General features: G+C 39.2%; 1 protein-coding gene across 3 annotated transcripts in view; it reads right to left on the bottom strand.

The window, feature by feature from the left end:
* Positions 1–936: 936 nt before the first annotated feature.
* CCDC102B (coiled-coil domain containing 102B) overlaps positions 937–17640 on the bottom strand; it is a 264105-nt gene continuing 247401 nt past the window's right edge. The window contains exon 8 of one of the 3 annotated variants that reach the window (XM_060174022.1): positions 937–1558. In XM_060174022.1, coding sequence (XP_060030005.1) covers positions 1451–1558 — 108 coding nt within the window. In that variant the 3' untranslated portion in view covers positions 937–1450. The remainder of the gene's footprint in view (positions 1559–17640) is intronic. The other 2 variants (XM_007524081.2, XM_060174023.1) reach the window with 2 other exon arrangements.

Here is a 17640-nt window from a genome sequence, read left to right as displayed (position 1 = left end):
GAGAGGGGGAGAGAAGGATAGACACCCACAGACCTGCTTCACCACCTGTGAAGCGACTCCCCTGCAGGTGGGGAGCCGGGGGCTCAAACCAGGATGGTGATGCCCATCCATGCGCTTTCTGCCATGTAAGCTTAATCTGCTGCGCCACCACCTGGCTCCCAAAATTAGATCATTTTATTTATTTGCATAATGACTCCACCACCACTCCTGGGAGCCTTTTTTTTTTTTTTGTCTTATATAAAGGAGGAGAGAGAGAGGAAGGCAAGAGACCTGCAGCACTGATCCAGTCATGAAGCTTCTTCCCCAATCCCCCTCGCATGTGGGTACCAGAGGGCTTGAACCCAGGTCTTCACTCATAGTAATGAGAGCTTTGTCCTAGGTGCACTGTCTCTCAGTCCTGATAGTGTCTATCTAGAAATCTAAATCTAACTATAAGTCAGAAAATTGTACTATATACATGATTTTAAAAGAAATATTCCTCTAAGTACCATTTTAGACTCTCAGCACTTCTTCAGCTTCAACCACATACTTCTTCCTTAAGAATATTTCTAGCGGGGGTCGGGCGGTAGTGCAGCATGTTAAACGCATGTGGTGCAGAGCGCAAGGACCGGCCTAGGGAATTCCAGTTGGAGCCCCTGGCTCCCCACCTTCAAGGAAGTCGCTTCACAGGCGGTGAAGCAGGTCTGCAGGTGTCTAACTTTCTCTCCCCCTCCCTCTGTCTTCCTCTCCTCTCTCCATTTCTCTCTGTCCTATCGAACAACAAACAACATCAACAACAACAGTAATAACCACAACAAGGCTACAATGGTGGGGGTGGGGAGGGAAGGCCTCCAGGAGCAGTGGATTCATGGTGCAGGCACTGAGCCCCAGCAATAACCCTGGAGGCAAAAAAAAAAAAAAAGAGAGAGAATATTTCTATCATCAAGGGGCCATATCTTACCTTCTTTTGGCCTTCTTATAACAAAAATCCCATTTTTTGGCATCTCTGTGTTCTTTTCTATGTAGAATTATGTCAAAATATTGCTGCCTATCAACAGTGAAGTCACTTACCACACAATATGTAGAAAGAATATATTTACATAGACCTGTCAAATAATGAAGTGTTACTCCAATACAATGGCTCTCTCTATGTATATATTTCAACATTTTTTGTACAATGTGTTCTGAAAGCTTCTCTTAGCTTGAAGAAATTTTACACCATTTAGTACCAGAACTGTTTTTCAATGACATTTAGATTGTTTTTATCATAGCATGCACCCCTCTGTTAAGTAAAATGTAAAATAAAATCTATAAAGTCCATTAATTCAAGTTCTGTCCGTATATCTCATTAATTGGCATTTCTAGTTAATGAAAATGTTACTGTTATTTACAAAATATGAGAAAGCAACGGACTACAACACATTCTTATCTGAGAATGCCAAGCTTGAGTTCAACATATTTCGTGAAATAATTACTGGCTTTGTAAGTGGTTCAGTTCCATTTCCAAGTTTTCATTTGTTTCTTTCTGTTCATCCAAAGCTCTCTGCAGTTTGTGTATCTGATTCAAGAAATCATCAAGCTGAAATCAAAGTAGAAAACATCTAGTTAAAATGATTGAAATAAGAAAACCCTTTAACACATAATCCATGTTATTTTTAATCATGGAATTAGTCTATATATTGTTTTTCCTTTTTGGTGCAGGTTCCAGGGAACAGATTGAGGTGGTTTAAAGTTTTCTCTTCCTGAATGTAATTTCTAGTAACACCATGCCTCTAATTGACTATTTCATTATTGTATAAAATTTCCATATATATTCAGGTTTGAAACAAACAGAACAAAACAAGTGCTTGCTTCTCCAAGCAGAAGACTTCCCTGTGGTGCCATGGCAAACTGAAATTAATAACTTGTAACAATAATCAAATATTACTTATTATGTACAAAGTCAAACTTTTGTTAAAGATGAAAAATGATCCCAATTCCCTAATACCTATGCCAGTGTTATTCAAATCAAATTGCTTTAAACATTAGTAGCAATTATATAGAGTTAAGCTTGCATTATTGTTTCCAGGAGCAGTGGTGTTGGGAAGCTGATTTTCTTAATACCCTCTCAGAGTAATGACATCCCATAAGCCCTTCCACCAATTATTTATGCCCATAGAATGAACATTTTGTTACAGTATATTATAATTAACATCTAAACATGTGCTCTTGAATTTCAAACAGTAACATTCTTAAGAATACCACAGTTTGGTGTTGTCCATCAACTTTAGAATCACCCAGTGCACCTACTCTCATATATGTAGTCCACATTTACTTACTTACCCTGAAAATTTCCATTTAAAATGGATTGGGAAAATAGCACAATCATAATGCAAGAGACGATCATGCCTGGGGCTTTGTATTCCCAGGTTCAGTCTGCAGTCCTACCATCAACTACAGCTGAATGCTACTCTGGTCTCTCTCTCTCTCTCTCTGTGTACCTGTTTCTTCATTAAATAAATAATATAATAGTATCTAGAAATCCGCCTTTAGCAAACATTATAGATCTCATTTTCTTTGTTCTTACATTATATTGGTAAATGCTGAGTTTGTATGTTTGAATTTTTCAGCATTTGTAAATTTAACCATAGATTTATGATGTGTTTTATTAGTTACATTTTACCTAAGTTCATTCAACAATAAACACAATGTTACACTAATGTTATTAACATTTACAAATGTATTGGAATGCAGTACAACTTTATCTTGTAGCCTGTATACTAAATATTATTTTTTAAATTTTATTATTATCTTTATTTATCATTTATTGAATAGAGACAGCCAGAAATTGAGAGGGAAGGGGGGGCAGAGAGGGAGAGAGAGACAGAGAGACACCTGCAGCCCTGCTTCACCACTCATGAAGCTTTCCCCCTGTAGGTACCGACAAGGGGCTCAAACCTGGGTCCTTGTGCCCTGTAACGTGCACTCAATCAGGTGTGCCACCACCTGGCCCCCTACTAAATATTCTTATAAAACCCCCATACGCTTAGTACTCAGACTATATTTAACTTCTTTGAACACAGCCTTGCATATTTTATTACCTGGGGAAGATGTAGAAGTCTCAACATTCTCCCACCTTTTGAGTACTAGAGTCAAATCTCTTTCACCTACTCAATATACAGTTTCATCACCAACCAAGGCTCATTTACAATAGCATCCAAGCTCTCTCTCCATACTGCCATCCCCTACGAGAACCTTGTACTCACTCTTCTTCTGATCATCTTTCAACAGAGATCTATATCACTCTCTTTAATAGCTTTCATGGACTGTGTAGTCAAAAAATCATGAGGCATTTTTGCATAAAAAAATTTTAAAATAGGCTATGACTTTTCTGGCAACATGTCTCCAAAGCAGAACAGATAGTTCTGTCACACTGTTTTATGATTTGTATATCATTCATCTTCACGGTTCTCCATTAGAATGAGAACTCCATGATGAAGGGAGAATATATGATGTTCATGGATAATGTGCTCTGAATGTGGGTGGGTGGAGTGTATGTTAGACCAACATAAATAGAAGCTGGGTCAACTGGAGCAACAGCTGCCCTTTCACTTAAAAAATTGTTTTTAAATATTTTCCCTTTTGTTGCCCTTGTTGTTTTATTGTTGTAGTTATTATTGTTGTTGTTGATATCATCATTGTTGGATAGGACAGAGAGAAACGGAGAGAGGAGGAGAAGACAGAGAGGGGGAGAGAAAGATAGACACCTGCAGACCTGCTTCAATGCTTGTGAAGCGACTCCCCTGTAGGTGGGGAGCTGGGGGCTGGAGCTAGGATCCTTATGCCGGTCCTTGCACTTTGAGCCACTTGCGCTTAACCCGCTGTGCTACCACCTGACTCCCTCGGTCCTTTCGCTTTTGACAGAAGTCGTTGCCAAGGTCCAGACTTTCTTTCTGCAATGCAGCTGCTTAAAACCTGCGGATTCCAAGTGAAGGCAAGATTTTCAGGCCAGTGGTTGGACGAAGTGTACAGGAGGGGTCAAAGTGGAACCAAAGAGGAGAGCTGCAGGTCACATATAGGCTGGCAACAAGATAGAAAAAGAAAAGGACAAGGCAGATACCAGATACTGAGCGAAGCTGCTCCACCAAGTTGCAGGTGCTACCCTGAGGCCAGCCTCCTGACATCCTTAGGCAGAGGACCTCATCATGGGTCCTGGAGCCCTGGTTCCCCAGAGCCCTGCCCCACTAGGACAGGAGAGAGACAGGCAGGGAGTATGGATCTACCTGCCAACGCCCATGTCCAGCTGAGAAGCAATTACAGACCTTCCACCTTCTGCACCCCATGATCCTGGGTCCATACTCCCAGAGGGATAAAGACTAGAAAAGCTATCAGGGGAGGGTATGGGATACAGAACTGTGGCGGTGGGAATTTTGTGGAATCATACCCCTCTTATCCTATGGTCTTCTCAATATTTCCATTTTATGAATAAAAAAAATGTCATGTTAACCAGAAAAATAAAAAGAAGGAAAGAAATCTTGGCGAAGAAAATAAGCTACATTTTCGAAAAATCCCCAGTAGTAACCTAAATGTTTTACAATGAGGTAAATCCAATTCAGATTTACTGTTATTGCAGAATAACCACTATGTTCCCAATGCCGGTCTGATGAACCCCCAGGCAGTCTGTCTGAAATCTAAGTAGGTTCCCACAAATATGCTCTAAGGAAAATATGTCCAAACCCTATCTTCTAATCTGATCAAACTGGCAGTACAGCAAAGGCCTCAACAGTGTTGTCTAACCACTGGAGAGATGAAAATTATGATTTCAACTAGCAAGGAACAAAATTAAGTTGTCCTGTACAATATAAATTTCATTCATGAAAGAAAGACAAAATGAAATAAAGGACCAGAAAAGGAATCCTGTGAGATGTTGCAGACTATGGTACATAAGCCCTGCCTTCTCTTTGAACACCTACATTTAAGTAGAAACAGTTGATACTAGGTTCAATAGCAAAGAAACAGGACCAACTCCCACCACAGAAGCTGAAGTGACAGGTGGAATCATGAGATAGTCTGATAGGTCTTTTTGGCCAATTCTGCTCCAATTCTGCTATAGGGTATGCACAGGAGGATGCTTTTGTCATTGTTCCAGAATTTCATTAAGGGAATGAGCAATAGCACTAACACCTATGGGTCCCCTATTCACAAAGTATCTCAGCCCACTACAAGGTATTCAGTGTCCTAGTAAGAAATGAGTGTGCTCAAGATTTACCAGCCTAAAAAGATGACTACAAGCTAAAATGTTGCAGAATTTTTTAAATTGGAATTGAGATAATCAGCACCATTTTAAAGATGTCTTATTGTATTATAATACCACCAAAAAGACATCACTCCATCCTAGTCAGTAGGTATCTTTTAACAGCACTTATTATTAATCTCTGATGGAAAGTGGCTACCATTTTAGAAGCTTCAGTGTATAGCTTACATTATATGATTCCTCTTATTTTTCAATGTCAATCAATTTTAAGCTTTCCTCTATGTGGTCCATGAAGTGGCACAGTGGATAAAAGCAGTGGGTTCTCAAGCATGAGGTCCTGAGTTCAATCCCCAGTGGCACATGTACCAGAGTGATGCATGGTTCTTTCTCTCTCTTCCTCCTATCTCTCTCATGAATAAATCAATTCTTTTGCAATAAATAAATTTTACTCTATGGAAACTGTTGAATAATGTACAGTTAGTACTCTAACCAATTATTACTAAAGCACTGAAAATTAAAATTTGATTTCCAGAGAGAAAAACTGTATAGTCTGGAGTCCATGATATGTGAAATTGATGAGGTACTAGGTGATAGATTTCTGTAATGAAGTTTGATTTTAAATAAATCTCACTGAATTTCACAAGAAAAATAACTTCTAAATTTCTGCCAAGGACTTCACTTAGTAAAATTTTAAGAAATGGCAGACACATTATCTCTGGGTGAATGTGCTGGTAGACAAATTCATTGATATTTGGGTTCTGTAATTTTTCTTGTAAAGTAAGGTTGTGTGGTGATAGTAGAGGCAGACTACACAGCTAACTGAGACTATCTCCACTGAATAACTTGAATAATTCTAAATAATGTTGAGTTAGATGTAAGTAATATTCCACATCATGAATTTCCAGGCTTAATTTTCAACTTATATTGATAAAATTTCATATATGAGATCTTCTTTTAAAGAAACTATTTTTTGGAAACTAGACAAGTTTATTTTCTTTTATCTTCTCATTTTTTAAAAAATAAGCAAACTAGGGTACTGTTGACCTGGTCTTGCTTGTGGTATGTTGGGGACATAACCTGTAATGTCTTCTGCTTGAGGCAAGGAAGTCTATGCTGTAAACTGTTGTGCAATTTGTCTGGCCCCTGGGTAATTTTCCATCTAGTGGACTTTATAGTGAGTGAAATAATGATTATATCCAAATAATTTAAGTCAGTCATTTCCCAAAGATTTCATTGTCATCTTAATGACAGAAGACCCAAACAAATTTCCAATTAGCTGTGTTTTTTTTTCTCCTATTTGGGGGAACACATATGAGTAAATATGTAAACAAAATCAATATTGTTAACAAGTATACAAACAATGTTCTAGAGAACTTACACTTTCTGACTTCAAAACTTGCTAAAAGGCACACAAATGGACACAAGTCTGTACATAAGTATTCATGGAAGTGCTATTTATAGAGCGCACAAAAGAAGAAACAAACCAAAGACTCATCAATTAGAGAACAAGGGGGGGGGAGTATGATCTATCCACATAAGGAAATACTACTTCTCCTTAAAGAAAATTAAATATTGGATAATAAATGTTAGATATTAAGCCATGGTTATTATAGCTTAACTTTGAAAATAAGTCAACAGAAGAAGTTAGGCAAACCTATACAATATGATTCCTTTTGTATAAAATGTTCTCTTACTTTTATTTTTAATCAAAGCACAGCTCAGCTCTGGTTTATGGTGGTGCAGGAGACTGAACCTGGAACTTTGGAGCCGCAGGCATGAGAGTCTCTTTGCTTAACCATTATGCTATCTACCCCCAGCTCTATAAAATGCTCAAAATAGGTAAATAAATAAAGAGATTAGTGGTTGTTTAGATTGCGGTGTAAGAGAAGAATAGGGACTAACAAGTTATGACTATCACACAACCCAGTGCTTATAAACTAAGATATAATGGGTGAACTGTATGTTAGCTGTTAAAGATATAAGTAAATATAGCATGCCATTTTCAGTTACTTTAACATTTATATATTAATAATACCTCCAATAAAATTCAGGGTGTATGCAAAAGAACTGTCAATTGACTACCTTGAAATTCCAGTGTTTTAACATTGTTATCTATGATTATCTACATTTCTTTGCTTACCCTCACTATAATAAACTTCTGAATCTTCTCTAAGTCTTGGGTGGTTAATGGACATTAAAGTATTAATATTTTAAAAGGTACTGACATTTTAAATACAAACATCATGTAAGATTATCTAAAAACGAAGTATTCTATTAAAATCATTCCAATTCAAGGATACTTTTCTTTTACAGTTAATTAAGCCAACATCGTGACCTATGTGAGCTAAGGTCTTGACATTCTACAATGTTGATGAGTTTTAATTTATGCCGTAGGGAGATATACATGATCAATCTGTTCAGACACCATGGCAACAATACTACATGATGAATATATTGTGAAGAGAACACTACAGGGCACTATTGGATCACCTTAGGCAACAATCTCACAAATGTCTATGGTGAGGTAGCTTATGAGGGGTATTTAACTACTGTTAACGTTATCTGAAGCAAGACAACTACTGAGTATCTCCATAGAGGAGAATATTCTCATCAAGATGTGTGGGAAAAAAAAACACTTTTTAATTTCTAACAGGCATCTCACAAGAGTTTTGATATACATCTTGATTAAAAGTGACTTCAAGTTGCATTATCCTGAGTAATATGCCATACTGTTGGTTGCAGAGAGTAACAGTATCTTAGGTAATGTTAAGGCAAACGCTAGAAGAAGAAGGTAATGTCAAAGGAAGATAAAGCCTTGTAAACTACTGTTAATTTTTATGACAGCAACACCTGTATTGATCATCACAGAATAAGCATAATTTCTACTCTTCTCTTTTAGCAATTAACCAGTAGAGAAAACGCCCTGGGAACTAAAAGTCCTTCCTTAAGCTGTTTAATCTTTATTCAGTTAACACACAACAGATGTCTGTTCTTATAAAGAAGCTTTTTTAGAGTGCTGGGCTATAAGCCTCTTTGCCTCTGGATATTGGAATAAATTCCACTATCAGGAGACGCAGTGGAAATATGAAATGGCCATTAGTGTCCCAAGTATCAATCTGCCACTCCACATCATGAATCGCCAGGCTTACTCTCCAACTCATGTTGAATACAGGGATATAATTAAGGCTCTTCATCATTTTAACCAAAACAAGAAGGGAAATTGCATAAGTATAAGGTGACATGGCAGGTGATTAATGTTGTGACAACCCTCCCCTAAATGAAGTTAAACATTAAAAACAAAACAATTTACACAGTGGTATCTGAATGTTTAGCATGTTTCGGTGACTCTTCTTCCACCAGTTCAGCCCAGAAAGTAAGACAAAAACTCCCATATATAAGGGTGCAAAGATGCAGACTTTCTATGAGTCAGACATTTACAGAAATGTGATCACACCTCCCTAAAATACAGCAAGCAACAATTTTATTGTGAACCACATGTCCTCTATTCAAAAAAGAGGAAAGAAGGAATTAAGAAGTAAGAGAATGTTTAAAAACCAGTAGGACTGGGGGAGATAACAGTGGTCCTGCCCTAGAGTTTCATGCTTGAGGTCCTGAAATCTCAGGTTTAGTTGCCAGCACTACCATAAGCCCTAGTTGAACAGTTCTCCTGTTTGGGGCCAGGCAGTGACACACCTGGTTAAGTGCACATATTACGGTGCACTAGGACCCAGGTTTAAGCCCCTGGTCCTCACCTGCAAGGGGAAAGCTTCATGATTGGTGAAGTAGAGCTGCAGGTATCTTTCTCTCTCCCTATCTACCCCTCCGCTCTCAGTTTTTCTCTCTCTCTATCAATAATATATAAAGTTTAAAAAATTCTCCTCTCTCTCTCAATTAAAAATAAAATAAAATAAAAACCAGTAAGTGTTTTTTGGTTAATTTATGACAAGTATGGCTTACTTTATCACTAACATCAAAACTAGAGAAAGAAAAAAAATCTTACTGCAAAATAAGTAATGAAAAGAATAACTAGAACAAACATATCATTATGAGTGTTTATATTTAGACTAAAAGAAGGAATGCAATAGCTCACCAGACTGTAGAAAAGAGAAACTATGATGTTTAAGTTTTTGTGAAAATAATTGTGACCTCAAGTGCTTCTAGAAAGTTTCCCCTGGGCCTTCAAAGTTGAGGATAACTGGTGTAAGAGTTTTCCCAAAGGTCACTCATTCATAATTGGCTTTGAATTTGGCTAGAAGTTTCTAGAATAAGTACTAAATGCCCAAGTATCTGAGACATTCTCCTTGCATCAAGCTAATATTTATTTACTTACTTTCTGCCAGGTTTATTGCTGGGCTTGATGACAACACTAAGAATCTACTGCTCCTGGAAGCCATTTTTTTTTCTCATATATATATATAATCTTTATTAGATAGGACAGAGAGAAAATGAGAGAGGATGGGGAGATAGAGGGAAAGAGAGACCTGTTTCACCACTCGTGAAGCATCATCCCCTCAGCTGGTAGAGGGGGTAGGTTTCAAACCCAGGTCCCTGAGTTTGGTAACATGTGCCCTTAACCAGTTGTTCCACCACCAGATCCCTAACATTTCATACTTGACTTCTTGGTGAGAAATTAAGGGGTTTCATACATAGTGCAGCTCAGCAAGCTACTGTCCTATTCACCTAGAACTCTCTGTAAACCATTTCTTCAGATTTCCCCTAAACAGTGCATAAAGTCTACTACATTGAGACTCTTGATCATGAATTTTAAACTGAATAAATTAATGTAGTAGAAATGACTTGTAAAAATCCCCAAATGTATTGGTGAATTAATAAGTACCTGATCTTTTATCTTTTTTTAACAACATATCCACTTTTCCTCCTCATTAGTCCATCTATTGAACACCATCCATGCAGAGAGCCCAACTACAAGCACTACTAAGATGAAAATCATGCATTATGGGCATGTGTAGATAGCATATTGGTTACTGAGATTTTTCATGCCTGAGCCTCTAAAGTCGTAAATTCAGTCCCCTGCACCACCATAAGCCAGAGTTTAGCAGTGCTCTGGTTTAAAAAAAAAAAATGCAACTGCTCACAATTCCAGTTTTTCCCAAATTAGCACACTGTAAGCAAATTTAATTATTAAAATCTTAAATATTTTATAGAAAAATGGACATTGATATTTAATGAAAGATAAAGGAAATTCTAGATAAAAAAAAACTCCCCAAATGTTCCACTAATTAAGCAATGAGATTCAGAATGTCCTGGGGTTCTAAATCATTTTTTATTCAGAGAATTTGGAGAAAAATGCCATAATCTCAAACCAAGTGAATCTGCCTCACAGTCATGCTTACTAGATATCTAGATTGCAGGATGCAATTGTATTTTTCCTTTGGAAAACTTTTAGATTGAGTGTTTTGTTGTTTTTCTTTTTTTCAGAATGAGACCACATTCTGATAATAAGTATTGATAGAATTCTGATAATAAGCATTCTGATAATAAGTATTCTGATAATAAGTATTTTTATTTCCTTCAAACTTAAAAGTAGTTTAGCATTTAATGAAGGTGTTTCCCAGACTAATCAGACAGCAACATTTCATAGCTAGGCCAGTGAAAACCCCCAGGCTTAAAGACATGCACAAGTGCAAAAGCAGGCCCTCAGGGTCTAGTCATTCTGAATATCAAACAACAAAGCTTCCATTCCTGGCAACTGAATAGGACAGAAATTTGTGCCTGACACCCTGGTGGCCAGCTACCTAACCCTCCCCTCTGCTTTCCCACAGAAGCCAATTTTCACAGAAAAGCATATAAACAGTGCCTGACTAGCAAGCAGGCAGTTTGCTCTCCCTCTCTCTCTCTCTCTCTCTCTCTCTCTCTCTCTCTCACACACACACACACACACTCTCTCTCTCTCTCTCTCTCTCTCACACACACACACACACACACACTCCTTTTTACTCTCCACCCTTCCCTTCTCTTGGTGACTATTTCTTAACTTAACTTGTTCACTCCACTAAACTTCCTATAACCTTTGTTACCTGTTGTCTTATTCTCTCCTGGATCCCCTGTGCATTATGGGCCAGAAGAAGAAAGGACACATATATGTCTTCATTGAAGATATATAACTCTTGGCAAATATAGTAGATTTTTAGCATGAGCAAATTTGAGAGACTTTTAATAACCTGTACTTTCTAGATTAGTGTTTAGGTTTTGATTCAAATTCCAAAGGGATTTGAGGAAAGTAAAGAAAATTCTTATATATTCCCTGTGTCCCACTCCCTTCCCTGTTCTTTTTTTTTTTTTTTTTAGATTTTATTATTTATTAATGAGAAAGATAGGAGAGAGAGAGAGAGAAAGAACCAGACATCACTCTGGTACATGTGCTGTCAGGGATTGAACTCAGGACCTCATGCTTGAGAGTCTAGTGCCTTAGCCACTGCACCACCTCCTGGATCACACCCTTCCCTGTTCTTAGCATCCTACATCACTGTGGAAATGATAAAAGGTATGGCTGAGAAAGATGAAGAGCAAGAATGGGCCACAGCTATTTAAAGAGGAGCTTTCCAACATCTAGAACCTTGACAAGTTTTCCTTTGGCAAAAGGGCCATGGTTAGGCTGCTCGTGGTGTGTGAGTAAAGAACATAATTTATGGTCTGGGCCTTTCCACCTGGAACATGCCTGATCTCGTCTGGTCTTGGGACAGTTTAGGATATGACTGCTCATCTCTTTCAAGATCTTTTGCTATATGAGCATTTTATATAGGATTGTGAGCTATTCACATATATGTGTGTACCTACGCTATGCAGAGAGACAGACTTGACATGCGTATGTATTGGCATTCTGTGAAGGGCTTGCTGGAGATGAGATTCCATCCATAGTGTCAGTTATATAGGCAGAATACATGATTCCAAAGGGGTGAATTGCAGAAAATGTGACAGTGTGAGTCTGAACATTTCTTTCAAATACTTTAATTTATTTATTATTGGATATAGACAGAGAGAAAGTGAGAAGGGAGAAGTTATAGAGGGAAGAAGTTATAGAGGGGGTAAGAGAGAGAGAGAGAGATTGAGAGAAGCCTGCAGCCCTGCTTCACCACTTGTGAAGCTTTCCTCCTGTAGATGGGGACCGGAGGCTTGAACCTGGGTCCTGGCACACTGTAAAGTGTGTACTTTAACCAGGCATGTCACTGCCTGGCCCCCTGGACATTTCATAATGGTTTCTGTTTCTCTGTAAACTCAGAGAATATTATAAACTGAGAATATGCTGTAAGGAGAGATGATAGGCGAGTGGGAAGGTCACTGAGATGAGTGGGATAAGAGAGCAGAAGCACAGAACTGTGGCATGGGGGTGGTGTAAACAGAACTCTATCAACCACAAAAAAGGGAAAAGATGGCAAAACTGGTCCTCAGGACACTAGATTTCTAGGGCTCCATGGAGGGCCTACAGTGGTAGAGGGCTACACGTAACGAGAGTTTGTTGACCAAATTTGTATATGTAAAGAAAATGGGGACATGAAGTGGAGATGTGTGAGCCCTATGATTGCATTGTTGTGCCACTGTTTAGGAATAAAGTCAGGAATTGAGAAGTGACAATGAGAAGATGGTAGAGTAGCCACTCTGGTGGGCTAAAGTCTTAAGAAAATTAATTAACTAAAAATACAATTAATCTGGGAATACAGTAGAATGTGTAGGGTGCATAATTTGAGATGTAGTAGTTGGTGTGGATAATAGCTGTAGTATGACCTTGGAAGCAGGCTGCTACTGTCCAATAGAGGATAAGATTACAGGAGGGGAAAAAAATGAGGAATTTATTATTGAACTGCTTCAAGAAAGACTCCTGGAGGAAGGTATTAGCAACCAGATGCCAAGATGTCTATATCCTGTTTCAGGATCTCCCTATGCACATAACTGCTAATGCCTTAAAATGCAGATGTGCAAGGCAACAGCTGCAGTAAATGCCCTCAGGGTCCAGCTTCAGCATTCCCTGAAACACTATAAAAGTTGGAAAATGGGCAGTCGAGTCGGCAGTAGCGCAGTGGGTTAAGTGCACGTGGCACAAAGCACAAGGACAGTGGTAAGGATCCCAGTTCAAGCCCCCGGCTCCCCACCTGCAGGGGAGTCGCTTCACAAGCAGTGAAGCAGGTCTGCAGGTGTCTTTCTCTTCCCCTGTCTTCCCCTCCTCTCTCCATTTCTCTCTGTTCTATCCAACAATGACGACGTCAGTAACAACAACAATAAAAAAAATAACTAGGTCAACAAAAGGGAAAATAAATAAATACGTTTTAAAAAAAATTTAGAAATGGGGAAGCTCAGGGTCCTGGCTCTCTCTGAGGTCTACACACATGTATCTTCCTTTCTTTTGTATCCATGCTTTGTTTTAATAAATGCTCATCTCCTAAACATGGCCAACTTTCTGGTGATTCTTCCATGTAAATAATCAATCTAGAACAGTACCAGCACAGTTGAAAGATGGCATATCTCTCTCTCTCTCTCTCTTTCCCTTGTGGGGCAGGGATCTGGGGAGGCAGGGCTTCAAGACACATGGTGGGGTCGTCTGCCCAGGGAAGTCAGGTTGGCATCATGGTAGCATCTGAAACCTGGTGGCTGAAAAAGAGAGCAGAACAAATTGTTGACTAACCATGAACCTAAAGGCTGGAATATTGCAGATGAAGATTTGGGGTCTCCGTTTTTGGAAAAAGCTAGTAGGTCTGCTTTAGGTATATTCCAGAGGGCCCATGACTTTACTAGTTTTTGCCTGCGTCTGACATCTAATATTCAGGTGGACCCAGGTTATGGTGTCATGGTTGGAAAAAGGACTAGAAAGCTGGATCAGGGAAGAGAGTAGCTCCCAAATATGGCAAAAGTATATGAACATTGTTAACTGTAAGCCCCATTGACTTGATCTAGAGACAGGCTGGGACTATGATCTACCTGCCAATGTCCAAGTTCAGCGGGGAAACAATTACAGAATCCAGGCCTTCTACCTTCTTCACCCCACAATGATCCTGGGTCCATACTCCCAGAGGGATAAAGAATAGGAAAGCTATCTGGTGGGTGAGGGGATTGGAAATGGAGTTGGGGGGCTGTGTGGAAATGTCCCCCTCTTATCCTATAGTCTTATTAATATTTCCATTTTCTAAATAAAAATTTTAAAAAAGGACATCTACATACTTTGTCTTGTTCTCTCTTGCTCCATTACAACAAACTAAGCGTACAGAGTAGTAATAGATGGTGCTTTGAGCATTATACTAAGGGAAAGTGTTAAAAGGAATCAAAATGAGTGCTGAAAAGACTAAGCAAGAGTGATGGTTACTGAGCAGAGCTCTGTAAAGGAGAGCAGTGGCTGTGGGGCATGGTGACTGCCAGAACTGCTTGCCTATGGGATGCTTGGGAGGTATTTTCCTATGGGAAGGCTCCATAGGAAACCCCTGAGGCACACCCATTGGGCAGACTGCTCCTGACAGGAGGTAATTTAAAAGCCTTAGGAATAGGCTTGACCTCAGGGCAAGCATCAGACAACCTGCTTGCAACTGAAAGGACTTATTCCTCAGAGAGAACCGGTTTTTTAGAGCATGTGCAGTAGCGAGCTTAGTAGTCACCTACCACCATTATAATGGTAATGTCTCCACTAAGCTCCACCATATTGGTTCTATCTATGTCTGACTTGACCAGGACCTGACTAAATAGGGTCAGAAGATGGTGAAAGTCCACCACTGTTTTACCACCCTGATTCACTTCTCTCATAAGTATCCCATATTTGCGGGGGGAGCTTGTTGGATCTTACATCGCCTCTTATTTTCTATGATACACAATAATGCCCCTGATGTTATTGTGTATCATAGATGTTTATTTCCCCTGAAAGATTCTAGCAAGAAATGACTTCAGAAGTTTCTGTTGACCTGCATGGCAACAATCATAAGGAAGGTTTGCAGGTAGAGATGAGAAGAGAGCAAGGAGGAAGCTACTTTACCAAGGTGTCCTGAGGCAAAAGGGGTTTGAGAAAGAATACAGTCTTCACATGAGAGGTGACAGCCATTCATTTATGTACTCACCTAAAATGAGGCTGTGTTTTTCCTTTCTCTAAAGAAGGTTTGCAATCTTAAGCAGAGCTTTCAAAGCCCTCCAGCTTCCAATCCAAGGACACATTTCCAATTCCCTTTCCCACTGCCCACCCAAATTAGCTGCATCTTACTTGCATAAAATGCTATTTCTGATTAAGTGCACATACTATAATGCTCAGGGATCTGGGTTCAAGCCTCTGGACCCCACCTGCTGGGGGAAAGCTTCACAAGCAGTAAATCAGTATTGCAGGTCTCTCTCTCTTCCTCTCCTGTTTCTATCCAAAAATAAATAAATACAGTACAACTTGGTGACCTTGGGAGGAAAAGAATGAAATTAAAAAATCATTTTATCTCCTAGCCTTTACAGATTCTGGATTTTTATGCAATCCTTCATTTTCCTTGCTTTGGCCAAATATGATCTTTTATATATTCTTAATTTTTCAATTGACTCAGTTTCTTCTTAAAAGCTTTCCTGAAACCAACCTCTAGTTTGTCTTTACACTCACTTCAGGATGAATTATGTTTAAGTTCTGTGCTTCACCACAACTCGGAGTGAGTACTAACTGTCAGTTGCTGCATTTTTATCACTGTATCATTGATTTTATCATTGTATCACTGATTAGTACCCAGTAAATAAAACCTTTTCATTAAAAATTTCACAGATGGGGCTGAGTGGTAGCCCAGCAGGTAAGAGCTCATGGTGTGAAGTGCAAGGACCAGCATAAGGATCCAGGTTTGAACTACAGGGTCCCCACCTGCAGGGGGTCGCTTCATGGGTGGTCAAGCAGGTCTGCTGGTGTCTGTCTTTCTCTCCCCCTCTGTCTTCCCCTCCACTTTCCATTTCTCTCTGTCCTATCCAACAACAACAGAAATGGCAACAATAACAACAACAATGGCAACAAAAAGGGGGAAATGGCCTCCAGGAGCAGTGGATTAGTAATGCAGGCACTGAGCTGTCATAACCCTGAAGGCAAAAAAAAAAAAAAAAAACCCTCACATATAAAAGGAGTATATCCATTTCAAGTATGTAGTAATTGTTGGTTAACAATCCTAGAAATATCCTAACACACTACTTGAAGGAAAAAAAAGAACTTAGCTCTCTGTCTATAGAATGCATTTACAATCTACTCTGAAGTCTTCCTAGTTTCCCTGAAACTTCAAACTAACCAGATACCTTCCTCATCAGTGCAGCAATAGGCTAAAATTTCACTGATGCCATAGTGTGTGAAGAGGAACAAGATTCTAAACTGTCAGGAGTTTTTCAGTGAAGATGGTAATGGTTCAGATGATTTGTACCTAGACACGGTTGTTTTGCCACTCCATCAAAATGAACTTTGCCTGATGTGTGTGGAAAATTCCATTTCTAAAAGCACATACTTGTATATGGTAAAAACTGGATGAGTAGGAAAATGAAATAGCCCCTCTCATGCCAATCAAGAAAAATTCTAAAATGTTCTTTAAGTTTTTATGACCTATTTGAGTTATGGAAACTATTAAAGGAAAGCAAGAAGCAACATGGTTTCCGTAAAGCCACAAATATGAAATTCACCCATGGTAGTGGTCACTGAGAACATTAACCAATGCCTCACAAAATGGATTCCATACTCTACCTCTTGGGAAAGATGCGAGTCTCAAAAAGCTAAGTCCCGCTTGACATCTTCAGGGGATACTAAGAAAATAGATGTCTATGGAAAAGTTGGTTTGAAATTTTTTGGTGTGATTTCACGTGTTATTAGCACAAATTACTAGTCCTAAAGAACAGAGCTAGAGGGGTGGAGGGTAGATAGCCATAATGATTATGCAAACAGGCATGAGAATGCCGGAGGCTCCAAAGTCCCAGGTTCAAGCCCCTGTACCACCACCATAATCCAGAGTTGAACAGCGCAAAAAAAAAAAAAAATGAAAATGTTACTTAAACCCTCTCATAGCTGATGAAGAGAAAAACTGAGTCACTTTCCCCAGTATTATTCAACAAGACCACTGTGCTTCCCTCTGTTGTATATGCACAGGGTAGCTATTTCTATGAATGTATACCAATTTCTTAGGCATACGCTGAGAAATGGGACTTCAGAATTTTTCCACACATATGAAACAGAATTAATATAAATATGTAGGGAGTCCAGCAGTGGCGCAGCGGGTCAAGCGCAGGTGGCGCAAAGCACAAGGACCGGCAGAAGGATCTCGGTTCAAGCACCCAGCTCCCCACCTGCAGGGGAGTCGCTTCACAGGCGGTGAAGCAGGTCTGCAGGTGTCTGTCTCTCTCTCCCCCTCTCTGTCTTCCCCTCCTCTCTCCATTTCTCTCTGTCCTATCCAGCAACGATGGCATCAATAACAACAACAATAATAATTACAACAATAAAACAACAA

Source organism: Erinaceus europaeus, chromosome 15 (genome assembly GCF_950295315.1).
Source record: "Erinaceus europaeus chromosome 15, mEriEur2.1, whole genome shotgun sequence".
In the NCBI taxonomy this organism is placed as follows: domain Eukaryota; kingdom Metazoa; phylum Chordata; class Mammalia; order Eulipotyphla; family Erinaceidae; genus Erinaceus; species Erinaceus europaeus.
This window is presented reverse-complemented; position numbering and strand designations above follow the sequence as displayed.